Genomic DNA, 13,986 nt, shown 5'->3' with positions numbered 1-13,986 from the left:
TCGAATTCAGAGGCAGACCAGATCGGCGTGCAAGTTTGGCGGAGAAGAAAAATGAGTGCCGAAAAAGAATCCTATGCTACTCAGCGTCGCGTATCCTGCACCAAATGCTTCGATGCTCTCTGGTTTTGCTATTGTAAACACCCCTCTATATTTCCCCTTCTTCTTTTTTCTTAAGAATTTTAGTTTACCCATTTTAGCTAATGAATGGTTTTGGTGATTTATTTGGCAGCCCCGGTTCATCAATTGCAACAATATTATAGAGTAGGAGTTCTTGATAATTGCTATGGGAAGTGGAGTGCTCTTTGGGATTGTTTGTATTTGAAAACCAAACCCTCTTCTCAACTCGAGGTTCTTTCCCCCTCTCTTTATTTATTTATTTTTTAAGTTAAATATTAGTTAAACTTAGATTTAATTTTTATTTGTGAAATTTGTTTTGTAAACTAGTTAGTAGTTTCTTTATGCTTAAATAGTGGTTCATAAGCTAAAATCTGATTAGAGGAACGATTGAAGACAACACTTGACAACTGTACGTGTACAATATATTTCCAAATGAGTCGGTTTTGGTCATTAATCACTGTAAGATATAAATTTCAATTGAAAAATCCCTTACTAAGAGTCTATGAACTTGTTCTCAATTTCAATTCTTAAACTGGGTCTTTCTTAGTATCCTAAATCCGCCATATTCTTGTAAATTGTAAATCCGCCACAGTATTTCATTTTTATGAATGCCAATGACACTAACATTCATGTAAGGGAATGATGACCAGGAACTGTAGGTAGGCTTATTGTCTGCCCAACTATTTGGTTTTTCTTCCTAGAAAAAACTTCAAATTGCAGTTGCATTTTACCTGTGCTGTTTTTTTCCTGAATAATGAACTACTCCTGCTGAAAACAGGAAATTCTGGTAGCTCGCGAGAAAGCCGAGTCCCATATTTGGACATTTCGGACGCCTGAAGAAGCAAAATCTTTTTGGATGAAGGAATTCGGACATTTAGAAGATACGGATTCATAAATTTGAAAAGTATTAGAGCTTTATTGCGCATATGATATTTAGCAGCATTACATCTTCATTGCTCCATCTTAGGTTTTTGTATGACAGGTAGAAATAAATTGTCATTGAGCTGTATGTTGCAGATTTGCATCTGATGTTTCTTGTTTACCCCTCCCCCTTGAGCTTCTGTTGCTACCTTTCAGCAATTGCAATACATAAATTTTAATCAAAGATTTGATTCATTCTGCAATATCATTGAATTCGTTCAACAGTTTCTCCCTCCCATTTTAATGAAGGATCTACTAGATACAAGGCCATGCGTTGATAGACTTGGGGCTGGATTACATCATACATTAGCAAATAATCTATAATTTTTGGCATCAAGAGCTATTTGTCTTACTGCTGCAACGGCTGCTATAACTCCAAGTGCAGAGAAAACCACTGCAATGGTAACATTCAACCAAAAAACAAGACTTCGCTTCGATGGCTTAAACGTCAAGTTGAAGAAAACAACAGGTAAAATGAAGTCGAGGGGCATGAAACCAAAAGCTCCAATGACTGCATTGATGTCTCCAAAAAATGGAAGCATTGCTGCAATTGTTGTGGAAATAACAACAGACAGTGATCTCGAAACCAACCTTGGGATAACATTACGGATAGAGAACTCTTTGCTATTTGGATCTGCAAATGTGCCTTCCAGCACTTCATTTGTAGGCTGCAAGTAGACCTGTGACAAAAGACCTTGTTTTATTGAAGATATGTACCAAATACATGAACGTATGTTGCTCAAATTTGGAAGAAAGTGTTTGATATGATTATTTTAAGAAAAATGAAGAGTCTGAACAATGAAGATATGATGCTCGGAAAAAGGGAGGGAAGGTATGTAATTACCACACCAACTGCTGATAGTTGGAGAATGGTGAAGAGGTTTGTCATCAAGATGAACCATTTTGGCACCAGAGGTTTCCCATCATCCAAGAAATTACTAAGTAAAAGGCCTTCAGATTCGTTGCCAAATGCCCAGTAACCAGAGATGGCAACAGTGAAGAAAGTCACTGTAAGTACTGTGTAACAAACGCATAACCCCTTGAACATCTTCCCCTTCACTGGCGGTGCAATAGTTGCCTGAATCTCCGGAATGATACCATTGCCATAAGTTGTGGCGATAATGGCAATAGCGTTGAAGATTCCAAAAATTTGACTTTCGGTATCACCTTCCAGGCTATAATCTTTCTTCGGTCCCTTCGAAGAATTTCCTGGAAACATTAACACAAAATTATCCAGAATCAGTTTAACAAACAGATGATTGAAACAAAGTTTTCAACATGCAGAATTACCGATATATATGGAGCCAGCAGCGGCACAGGCGCTATAGGCAAGGCATAGAAACAAAGATATCAAATTAATGTGCCTTAGTGAGTGAAAAGATGGGATTTGAGCTAAAATCAGCATCAACAATCCAAATATAATCACGAATTCGTAAAGCTTCATGCTCCCATTTGGTTCTGATAGCAAATAAATTGCCTGCAAGAATTGAAAAAATTAAGGACTATAATTGATGAATGGTTGCTTTTAGTTTTTTGTTTTCAATAATCTAAGATAATTACAAAAGATTTTTAATCATTTGACAATGAACTCTCAAACGCCCCTGTAAACATTATAACCATTGAGTTCGCTTGGTTTGTGCAGGTTGCTTTTAATATTTAAACTATAAAAAGGGAGGTGGGGTTAATTAGGAGCTTACCTTCATACATTGTCCTCCAAGAAGAGTGCATGCTATTACAGCACCATAGCACACCATGAATTGAATTGGCCCAACAAAATAACGACCCCATCTTGGCCCTGCCAGTCCCAATATTGTGTTAAAACTGCTGAAATAAAGCTTAACATTTTATACAAAATCAAGATCACAAAATCGTTCAATGACTAAAAAAACCCAATCTAACATAAACAAATCTTAATTTATAAAAAAATAAATTAATATTTTAATTTTCTTGAAATTAATCAATAAAGGTTAAAAAAAAGGATGCTGTCGAATTAGGAAGATCCACCTGAAAATTTCAAAAGATTCATCAGATATGTTATATAAATATTATGGGTTATTTATGACTTTATACATATAAAGTAATATGTTATATAAAAATGAATGGGTTATTTTTTTATATACTGGTGACATTGTATTTTTCGCTACAGATAGCTTTAATCCACTGGCATATGTCATTGACTAATATCTTTTAATAGTAAAAATATATATTAAGATTATTTCTAAAGAAAAATATTCTAACGTTAATAAATAACAATTTTAATCTATTTTTATATATATTTTTTTAATATTTTTTAAATAAAAATATTGTTGTGGATTAAGACTGCTTGTAAAAAAGATTTTTTTTATATAATATATCTTCATTTAATGTGAGTAACCTTGCTCACCAACCAAATGAAAACTCATTCTACCCCACAACCCCATCAAATTGGCATTAAAGTCTCGATTTAGGTGCAAACCATTGGACTTGATGGAGTCCTAGTGTCCAGTACTTCCATCATTTTGGTCAGTTTTACACGCTAAAACCTTACTCTATGTGTTATTAACAGTTTTCATTATTAAAACTAAACATTGTAACAGATTAGCCAAAAAAATAACAAAATATTTTAATAATGGAGTCAATAAATTAAATGTTTTCTTTAATATATTTGTGTAATTAATTGCTGATTTAAAAAAGAATTTGGAACCATACAGTAATTCACAAATGTAAGGTATATAATGGACCGCGTATGGCTTGGTCATATGCATTTAAGTTTGTTCATTTAATATGTACAAGGACGCATTTTTGTCAATCAATAATGCAAAAGAAAGAAGCCTCTCAATTTCTAATCATTCATCAAACCATCACCCATTTTATGATGTATTAATAAATTGTTAAAAAATTAACTGTAAGTTTGATATAACATTATTTTATGATGACATATCAACATTATTATTAATTGTTTAACGATGAGTGACTAACCCAAAACCAAAACATAACGTTGGTGATTTTGAACAAAAACAATAATTGGGTGACTAAAACAAAAATTAAGTAATAGATGGGTGATCAAATAGATAGTTTACCATTATTATTATTATATTTGCAATTTGAAGTATGCTTCTTACCTAAGATGTCGTTGGCCATGTCTCTGAAACGAAGATGTCGACGACCCAATTGAGCATGGTGCTCAATGACAAGAGATAGCAAATTGTAAGAATAGAAAGTGACCAATGCACCGACCACCAAACACATAATTCCGGCAGCCCATCCGAGGAAGGTGAAAGCAAACGGAAGACTCAGAAGCGGCGGCGCTACAATTGATGTTGTCAAGTGGTAACCACAGTGCATCCATGACCCTGCCCAATTCTGATTTCTTTAAAACATCTATGTAATTTAATTAAACTCGTATTAATTACTTAACATCTAGATCTTTTAATACTTTTTAAAATGATTTCATTTTTAGCCCATATATAAACTTGCCTTTTTGTAAAGTAGTTCCGTTTCTATCTGAAGACTTCAAATTAGAAATATAGATTTCTGGTACGCAAGGCTTGTCAGGTTGGCGGCTTCCATGGCTATCATAGATACGTAAGCTTAAGATCGTTTTTCTTCTAATTTTGACAAAATATAGTAATCGTGTTGGAGTTTGTGATGAGATATTAAGGTAAGGGAAGAGGACATGAAACGGTAGGCGGGAAATGAAAGGGGCAGCCAGCAGAAAAAATAAAGTTTGAGATCATACATGATGAATCCAGGAGAACAAAAGAAGAAGAGCGGGGGAGATAAAATTTTATGCTTAGGGGAAAAAAAGCGAATTTACAAATATATATCAATAAATAATTTAAAAATACATGATAATTTAAAATATTTAAGAAGACGATTATTTTTAATCGGTGTCATTTGGACTATCATGGGAAGAAGCAAAGTGAAGTGAATATACCTTTGGATTTAAGAACAAAACGAGCACCAGCATCAAGATCTTGATCCGTGTGAGAAAGGTGCTTGTGGGGAAGATTATCATTTTCTCCACCTTCATGCACGACTCTGGAGTTTGGAGATGAACCCAAAGTACCCATATCTCTTTCTCTCAGATTTAGCTAAGCAAAAATGTTTGTTTTTATCCTTCCAAAGCCTACTTTGGAGTTGAAGATCCCAAAACGGTGGAAATATATATACTAATATACTATCACGTTTGTTTATGGTGTCAGTCAAGTCAAACAATATTGCTGGATTTTTTAATTTAAAAAGAGAATGAAATAAAAGAACGATATTACCATTAGATATGGAGTAGGAGTGTAAACGAGCCGAGTTGAGTTCGATTATACTCGAAAATTATGAAATCGAGTTCGACTCGACTCGAAAACTCGCAAGTTTAAAATTTTTAAGCTCAACTAGAACTCGAAATCCTGAATTGAAGCTCGTGAGCAACTCGAAAAGGCTCGAAATGAAGAAAAAAATCTTAAACTTAACAAAATTAAATCCTCACACTCAAACTCGAACCTGAACTTTAAATACATAAAAGTCTTATTGTATTTTTAAAAAAAAAATCAACACATAAATGTTAATATTATTAATAATTTTTTTTTAAAAAATAAAATTTTAATATATTATATTTTCGAGCTACTCACAAGCTTTTCAAGTCGAGTATCAAGTAGCTCGTTTTGGCTCGTTAAGAATTCAAGTCGAGCTCAAGTTCGAGTCGAGTCCATTCAATCCGAGTATTTATCAAACCTTGACCGAGTCGATCTTAAATAGTTCGCGATCTGTCTAATCTCATTTACAATCCTAATATAGAGGAAACATTGGCTAATGGCCAGCTGACTTTCACATTGTTCATTCCATCATGTACTTTCCCATATTATTGTTTTTATTACGGTAAACTATAAAATTGATAACTTTCGTTTAAGTTTTGTATAATTTTTTTCATTGAATTAAAAAAATATAGAATTCATATATTTTAGTTTTTATTTAGTTAAGATGTGATCATTGATGATTAAATATTATGGACTTTTAACAAATCGTTGACATGACACAATAAATATTTAAAATTAAAAAAAGTAAATTACATAAAAGGTCACTAATATTTCTCAACTACCGATGCTTGTAACAAAGCCGATGTTAAGTTGCGCCACGCGTGCCTGCAACTTGATTTTCATCTATTTATGTATTATTCTTGCCGGCATGAATTTTTCAGAAGTGGGCAACATAAGTTTTCAACTTTCATTACAACAACAAGGAGGGGTTTGTATTGATCAATCTCATGTGTTCTTCAACAATGGAAGCAATAACAATCCAAGGAAAGAGGAAAAGAAGTCAAAGCGGACAACAACGGCAATGACCAATTCATTTTCTTTGCACAAGCAATTGCCTCAATTGATAGACATTTTCAACTTCAAAGACCCAATAGAGACTCCGCTTATCTTTTGGCAATCAACAACATTTACAGCAAAATCAAATCAAAGTTATGAATACCAACATCAAAATCTTGTTCCAAACTCACCTATTTTTTAGTCTATAATATCTGATGATTTGGGTATCCAAATCAAACGCCAGAGGGAAGAATTGGATTAATTCCTTCAAGCTCAGATACCTCATATATTTTTTCTTGAATTGGGTTTTGGTCAATTTTTTACTATTTATTAAATAATTATAATTTACCCTTAATAAATATTTACTATTTACTGTTTATCAAGGGTAAATTATAAGTTTAGTACCTAAATAATTATTTTTGTTCCGTTTTAGTAGTCAAACTTTATTTTTGTTCAAAACTATACCTAACGTTTGGTTTATGTTTCTTTTTGGTATCTCGTCGTTAAAACTTAACGAATATATTAACGTGTTGCCATAAATAATATCACATTATCATTGAAAAAAAAAATATCATGTCAATAGTTTTATTAATTTATTAACGGCGGGATATCAAATTGAAGCATAAAGTACTAGACATTAGGTACGACTTTGAAAAAAATTAAAATTTAGGTACCAAAACAGAACAAAAGTAATAATAGTGGTACTAAACTTATAGTTTACCCTTTCATTAATGATGTAACTTGATGATTTACTAATAGTTTATTAAATATAAATAAATATATATATATATATATATTTGCTTAGATTTTGAATATAATATTTTTTACTTGTTTGGATAATTACAATGTAATATAGGTTCATGATTTTTTTTAGTTATTAGCAATGCACACAAATTTCGTAGTTGTTTAAACTCGAAACTTCTAAGGAAAATAACACCCACTATACGATTGAAATCATTCAATGGGTTTAATATAAATTATCTTATATCAAAATAAGCTCATAACTTATATAAAAAATTACAAATTTAAAATATATATTAATATTATTTAAGAATTATTTTTTATTTAATTTTATCATTATTTATCGATATAATAATATATAAAAATAAAACAACTTTTTAACGAAAATTTAATGTTATAAATATATAAAATTTTAAAATTAAATTTTAAATTTTAAAATAATATAAAATTTCGAACTTATTTAAACCGAAAAAGAAAGCTTGAGTAAAGTCTGTCGTCAAAGTTTTGTGACCAGAAACTCCTGTTGTGCGGCGTCTAAAAAACGGTTAAAAAATGGCGTGATCTGTTAAATAAATGACATGTTAAAATTTAGACCGGTTATGTTATATCATTTATCCGAAAATATTATCAAGTACAATAATATATTAGGTAACGCTTATATAATGTAATAAGTGGTGTTTATATTGACTTATTTTATAACTAAACATGTATATTTAAACCAGTAACATTGCAAATTTACCTATTACATTATAATTATCGGTTTTTATGTTTTTGGGATTGATACAATTTTAAATGTATCGACACTTTATGCGTGCACCTCGTTGTGCTTTCATTTTGGGAAAAAAGTATCGACACATATTTAAAGAGTGTCGATACATAATGTAAACCTATTTGCTAATTAACCAATATATTTTTACCGATTACATTATAAATTTACCTGTTTCTGAGTTTTTGTTCTTTGAGAAACTGATAACATGGTGTGTTTCCCAATGTTATTCTTTTGTTACTGCAAAGTTTTTGTTCTTTTCTTACTGTGTTTTGCTTAAAATATCCAACTTTTTGTATTAAAAAATGAAAATTCTGAAATAAAAATAACCACACAAGCACACTTTTTTACTATCGATTTTGTCATTTAGAGACCGATTTTGTCATATTTTTACATATTATATTGTTATGGATCTATACATTTTTATAAAGTATCGACATTTTATTAGCGCTATAACGTCTTTTCTTTTAAATTCCAAAAGTATCGATATTTATAATAAAGTATCGACACTTTCAACATATCGGTAGCTCTTTACCGGTTTTGTCATTTGGAGACCAGTTTTGTCATATTTTTACCTGTTATATTATTATGGATCGATACATTTTTATAAAGTATCGACACTTTATTAGTGCTATAACTTCTTCTCTTTTAAATTCCAAAAGTGTCGATACTTATAATAAAGTATCGACACTATCAACATATTCGGTAGCGCTTTACCTGTTTTGTCATTTATAGAACGATTTTGTCATTTTTTTTACCTGTTATATTGTTATGAATCGATACATTTTTATAAAGTATCGACACTTTCAATATATCCGGTAGCGCTTTACCTGTTTTGTCATTTATAGACCGGTTTTGTCATTTTTTTACTTGTTATATTATTATGGATCGATACATTTTTATAAAGTATCGACACTATCAACATATCCGGTAGCGTTTTACCTGTTTTGTCATTTATAGACCGGTTTTGTCATTTTTTTACATGTTATATTGTTATGGATCGATACATTTTTATAAAGTATCGACACTTTCAATATATCTGGTAGCGCTTTACCTGTTTTGTCATTTATAGACCGGTTTTGTCATTTTTTTACCTGTTATATTATTATGGATCGACACATTTTTATAAAGTACCGACACTTTCAATATATCTGGTAGCGCTTTACCTGTTTTGTCATTTATAGACCGATTTTGTCATTTTTTACATGTTATATTGTTATGGATTAATATATTTTTATAAAGTATCGACACTTTCAATATATTCTGTAGCGCTTTATCTGATTTGTCATTTATAGACCGGTTTTGTCATTTTTTTACATGTTATATTGTTATGGATCAATATATTTTTATAAAGTATCGACACAAACCGACAAGCTAAGTTTGCCGGTTGCCAAATTTTTTAATATTTCTTCATGATTTCCACCTATTACATTATTATTACTCGATATTTCCAGTAGCGCTAAACCGAATTTATCAAATATCTTTTAATGTATCTAATAATACCGTATATTAATCCGTCTTTCATGAGACAATCCCTTTATGACCATTGACTTTTAATAACCATATCATATTTTCGCCGTCTTTATTTTAACATATGACAATATCATACACAATATGATTATAGATTAAAAAATAAAATGTGATACGTAAAAAATATAAATAAATTAATGTGTAAATTTACTTAAATTAAATTATTAACAACTTAAAAATAACCATTATTTTAAAAAAAAATCAACTTGAATTCTTGAAACTTATACAAATATATAACAATTTTGAAAAGAAACATAAATATAGGAATTGTCATGTTTAACTTAATAGTCTATATATTTAATTTTACGCATTCCGTTTTCGACAAACGTATATTAATAATTCTTAAAATGATTATTCAAATTAAAAAGATCCGATCATCCATCAAGGTATAAGATAAAATTACGTGATTAATATGTTTAAGATTTCATTATTTTATATAAAAAAAAGTTTTTTTTTTTACATTATCATTGTTGCCTGTTACCTAAGATAATTTGAGTTTTCCATGTAAAATTATTTTATTCTCTTGATTGAATCTTTATTTAATTTATCTTATATTTATGTAAATAGTATTTAGAGTTCAGAGCATGTGATTAAACTTTTTAGTTGATATGTCTTATATTTTTTAAGTCGTGTGTTCAATACCTATTAGTAGCAAAGTTTCTATTCTCTTCCTTAAGTGGGAATTATTAAAAAAAATCATCTTATATGTATTCAAAGGATAAATAAAAAATGTCATCACTTAGTTTTATTCTCCATCGTTAAATAGTTAACGACATTATGATTTGATAATTTACACCAAAATAACACTCTTTTGAATCCCTACAAAAGTCATTAAAATTAAATTATATTGGATTCTTATAGAAAAAATCATTCATTCTTCTTCTTCTTCTGTTGTTTCTCTCCCTTTATCCAAACCAATTTAGATTTCGACTACCACTCACTTCGACTGGCTACACATCTACCATCGAATCCTAAATTTGTTCACCAAATTCATTTCGTCATTCTAAACACGGATTTAATGTATGTTTAACTATAAAACAACTCAAAGCACACATCTTATAAATATAATACACATTTTATAAATATAATTGTTCAAATCCAAATTTTCTAAAAAAATAATATTTTATTTTAGGATAAAGTACACAAATTGTCATGAGTATAGAATATTGTTTTGTCGAGTCTTTGATTATTAAAAGTTATAAAATGGTCTCTAACTATAGAGAGTTGCTTTGTTGAGTCTTTTGACTATTAAATGTTATAAAATGGTCACCCGACTATTCATTATGTTACAAACTCGTCATTTTTCGTTAAAAAATTAATGACGGTTTGAGATTGACGTTAACTTGAGATATGATAAAATTTGATATCCTAATCTCAAACGACTATCATATCTCAGTTAACGTGTTAACGTCCAGCTCAGACGACCGCTAATTTTTCAATGGAAAATGACGAGTTCGAAACATAATAAATAGTCGAATGACCATTTTGTAACTTTTGATAGTCAAGAGACTCAATATATACTTTACCCTTCATTTTACCATGGAAATTAATGTGCGTGTGGTATAACATAAAATGGAGTTGCATGTCAAGTGTCTTGAGTTGAAAAGAGAGAAATTAATTATTGGGGCTAAAGCTTATCTTGGTGTATTCCAAATGTGTATAACCCTAATTCGCTTAACGGAATATTTCAATGATGTCCAAATTTTATGTTTACATTCCATTTTTGTTTCCGTATTTAATTGCCTACTGCAAAACTATGTGTATGAGCAAATAAAAACAACTTCAGGTAGGTCATTCTCATCTAATTGCCTACTGCAAAACTATGTGTATGAGCAAATAAAAACAACTTCAGGTAGGTCATTCTCATCTAATAATACCTGAACACAACTATTTCTGTAATTCGTCCTTAGATCAGTACTCCATTCCCATTTTCATCACGCCACGTCAAACCCAAATTAGGACATAATTTTCCAAGTTCCAATTTGTTTTGATTTCATCAAGTTACTTCAGTAGTAAAAGAAAACAATGATCTTCCTAAAAGTCTTTGACTCGTGCAACGACATTTGCAGTATGTATATACGTCAATAGATTAATAAAATTCTGAACATATATTACCTATAATCATTTCAAGACCTAGACTATTAAAATTGTTTTTAAATCATTTATGTTATTCCAACCTATTTGTCAAATTTTAAAATGCTTTTTTTTATATACGTTTTAAGATAAAATATCAATGAATTACGTTTCAATGCTTTAGTCATTAAATTTGTAAAAGTTATAAAATGTATTAAATTTGTTAAGTTGTCATAAAATGATCTTTACGATGTTAAAAACTTGGCAGCTTTAAAGATTATTTTATTATAATTCGATCACTTGTGTATAGTTTAGTGACATATGATGTACTTTATTCAATTTTTTTTATAAATTTTCTTATATTTCTCATTATTATTTTTAAAGTGTTAATTAATTTTTAAATTTTTTGTTACTTTAATATAGTTTTTAATATTTTTTTTACAAATTAATCATTTTTATGTATTTCTTATTACTGTTTTTCATTACACGGAACGATAAAATAGATGACGTAAATTTAATAATTGTGCAATTATTTTTATCAGTTGGTTCAGTTCAATAAAAAAAAGTTGAGGATTGAAATAGACAGAAAAAATTGAGGGACTAAAACTACTTATTTCGGAAGGTTTGAAGGCTAAAATAATCATTATACCTAAATTATAGGACTCTACGCTGCCTAAATTAGGCAGTACTCGGTTCGGCAAAAACACTAAAAGCACAAGATCAGGGTCTAACTCCAGTTTACAGCCCACATTACTTTGCCCAACTCAACCTCAAACTTTCAATGGACCAGACCTAAGCCCTTATTCTTTTAACACTTTCCCATAGAAGCTCTTAATTTTAACTAGTTTATATATATTTTTCAAACACATCACCAATCTCTCGGTTATAAAAGATTTGTACAGATAAATAACCAAATTAAAACTGTTTTAACTAATAAAATTTTAAAACTAAAAGAATTGAGAAAAAAATTCTTTTGCTTATCACTAAAAACATGGAACTCTTATGTGATGGATTTAGTGATTCCACAGGTACAGCTTGCTGTCAATTTCATTGTCTATTGCATCACATTGACAGCCCCGAATTCTTAATTCATAGACCATCTCAGTTATAAAATAAAATATTATTCTTTTCAAAAAATTTGAATTCAAAAAAATGATATATACGTGGTATGTATATATTACCAATAACTAAGAAAATTATAAATATATATCATATTATAATAACCGTAAACTATTAAAAAAAATAAATTTGAATATCATATCCACAATCTGCTATCACAATAAAAAATCCAAGTGGGGCATTCTAGGATTTCATTTTCGCGTCTTTCTAAATTGCCTCCAACTCTATTACATTTGGTGATTTAATGTCTTAACAAAACATTATATCGAGGGATTATAAGAAACAAAAAGTGATCTTGCATTTCATCATAGAAGCAGAATATCACAGTTTCGTGCTAGATGAAATTGGAATACTTTTGAAAGAAGTTCCTAAGGTATGGTGTGACAACACAAGTACAATGGCTATGGCAACAAATCTTATCCTCCATGTCAAAACTAAACATGTTGATATAGATCTCCCCTTCAAATGGGATGAAGTCCAAAATCGGCAACTAGAGATAAATTACGTTCCAACTTCTAAACAGTGTGAGGACACACTAACGAAAGCCCTTTGGATTCTCTGTTTTGAAGAAAACATGGTGTAAAGATTGATGCAGGAGTACTTGTACAAAGAAGGTGAAATTCCTTCCAGCAGGGTGAATATTAGTGAAACAGTTCATTGGAGAAACATTTTAAGGATAATTTCTCTTCTACCAAACGGTAGAGTTCCGTTAGGAAACTCAATTGGACAAGAAACACTGAAGTCTGATTCTTGCACATGCATTTCTGAATTTACAGCATGTTTTTCTTTTCTTTTAATGTTTTGACTCATTAATTAGCTATAGTGGATGTGGTGCTGAATTCTAGAATTTAGAGAACAAATTCCCCCATTTTAAATTTATCAATAAAAAGACAAACGCAATGAGCCTTGTGCCCAGGATCATGGTCGACTTACTTATCCAAGTTAATTGTTCTTTAATTAACAACAATTAGCCATTAAGTCAGGAATCTTACTTTGATGTCCTTAATTTCCAGTTTACTTGAATGTCAATAAAAAATATCAACAAATGTTTTTAAGATTGTTATTGGTCCGGAATTTATTGTAGCTTTCACATGGTCATACATTTTGGACTTTATAAAAGAGAAACACTAGACCAAGTTGATGCATGATTTGAGTAAAGTGACTCTTATCTCACTCTTTTTCTTTTTCCTTTCTTTTTTGAAAAATGAATTATTTGTATTATTAATTGTTATTATTTTGGTGAGAGAAGAGGCTCACACCGCTCTAGACTTAAGACTCAGAGACATGCGGCAGCCACTAGCAAGGGGCTCCGATAATTTCTCATCTTACCTATCTTTTCATTTTCATATATAAAGTCACATTCCATGCAAGTAAATTTATACGATATTGTCCCACCACATATTCTTCATCGTTTTTATGATGGGAAACTACAAC

At 30.2% G+C, this 13,986-nt stretch overlaps 2 protein-coding genes across 2 annotated transcripts; one reads left to right on the top strand and one right to left on the bottom strand.

Moving 5' to 3' along the window:
• Window positions 1–1,171, top strand: LOC120142083. Its single transcript, XM_039156849.1, has 3 exons — window positions 1–133; window positions 230–348; window positions 896–1,171. The coding sequence occupies exons 1-3, from the start codon at window positions 52–54 to the stop codon at window positions 1,010–1,012; spliced, it is 318 nt and encodes a 105-aa protein (XP_039012780.1). The 5' UTR covers window positions 1–51; the 3' UTR covers window positions 1,013–1,171.
• Window positions 1,164–5,087, bottom strand: LOC120142082 (GABA transporter 1-like). Its single transcript, XM_039156848.1, has 6 exons — window positions 4,955–5,087; window positions 4,140–4,370; window positions 2,736–2,833; window positions 2,329–2,515; window positions 1,883–2,247; window positions 1,164–1,718 (listed from the first exon to the last, which is right to left on the bottom strand). The coding sequence occupies exons 2-6, from the start codon at window positions 4,360–4,362 to the stop codon at window positions 1,338–1,340; spliced, it is 1,254 nt and encodes a 417-aa protein (XP_039012779.1). The 5' UTR covers window positions 4,363–4,370; window positions 4,955–5,087; the 3' UTR covers window positions 1,164–1,337.
• Between the last annotated feature and the right edge of the window lie 8,899 nt (window positions 5,088–13,986).

The sequence above is a fragment of the Hibiscus syriacus genome, unplaced genomic scaffold, assembly GCF_006381635.1.
Source record: "Hibiscus syriacus cultivar Baekdansim isolate YM2019G1 unplaced genomic scaffold, ASM638163v2 tig00110819_pilon, whole genome shotgun sequence".
NCBI lineage: Eukaryota > Viridiplantae > Streptophyta > Magnoliopsida > Malvales > Malvaceae > Hibiscus > Hibiscus syriacus.
This window is presented reverse-complemented; position numbering and strand designations above follow the sequence as displayed.

Coding starts and splice junctions, on each gene's coding strand:
- LOC120142083 (XM_039156849.1), top strand. CDS start 52: ATGAGTGCCGAAAAAGAATCCTATGCTACTCAGCGTCGCGTATCCTGC. Junction 134..229: donor TGCTCTCTGGTTTTGCTATT/GTAAACACCCCT, acceptor TTTATTTGGCAG/CCCCGGTTCATCAATTGCAA. Junction 349..895: donor AACCCTCTTCTCAACTCGAG/GTTCTTTCCCCC, acceptor TGCTGAAAACAG/GAAATTCTGGTAGCTCGCGA.
- LOC120142082 (XM_039156848.1), bottom strand. CDS start 4,362: ATGCACTGTGGTTACCACTTGACAACATCAATTGTAGCGCCGCCGCTT. Junction 2,516..2,735: donor TTGGAGGACAATGTATGAAG/GTAAGCTCCTAA, acceptor CAATTCTTGCAG/GCAATTTATTTGCTATCAGA. Junction 1,719..1,882: donor AACTATCAGCAGTTGGTGTG/GTAATTACATAC, acceptor CTTTTGTCACAG/GTCTACTTGCAGCCTACAAA.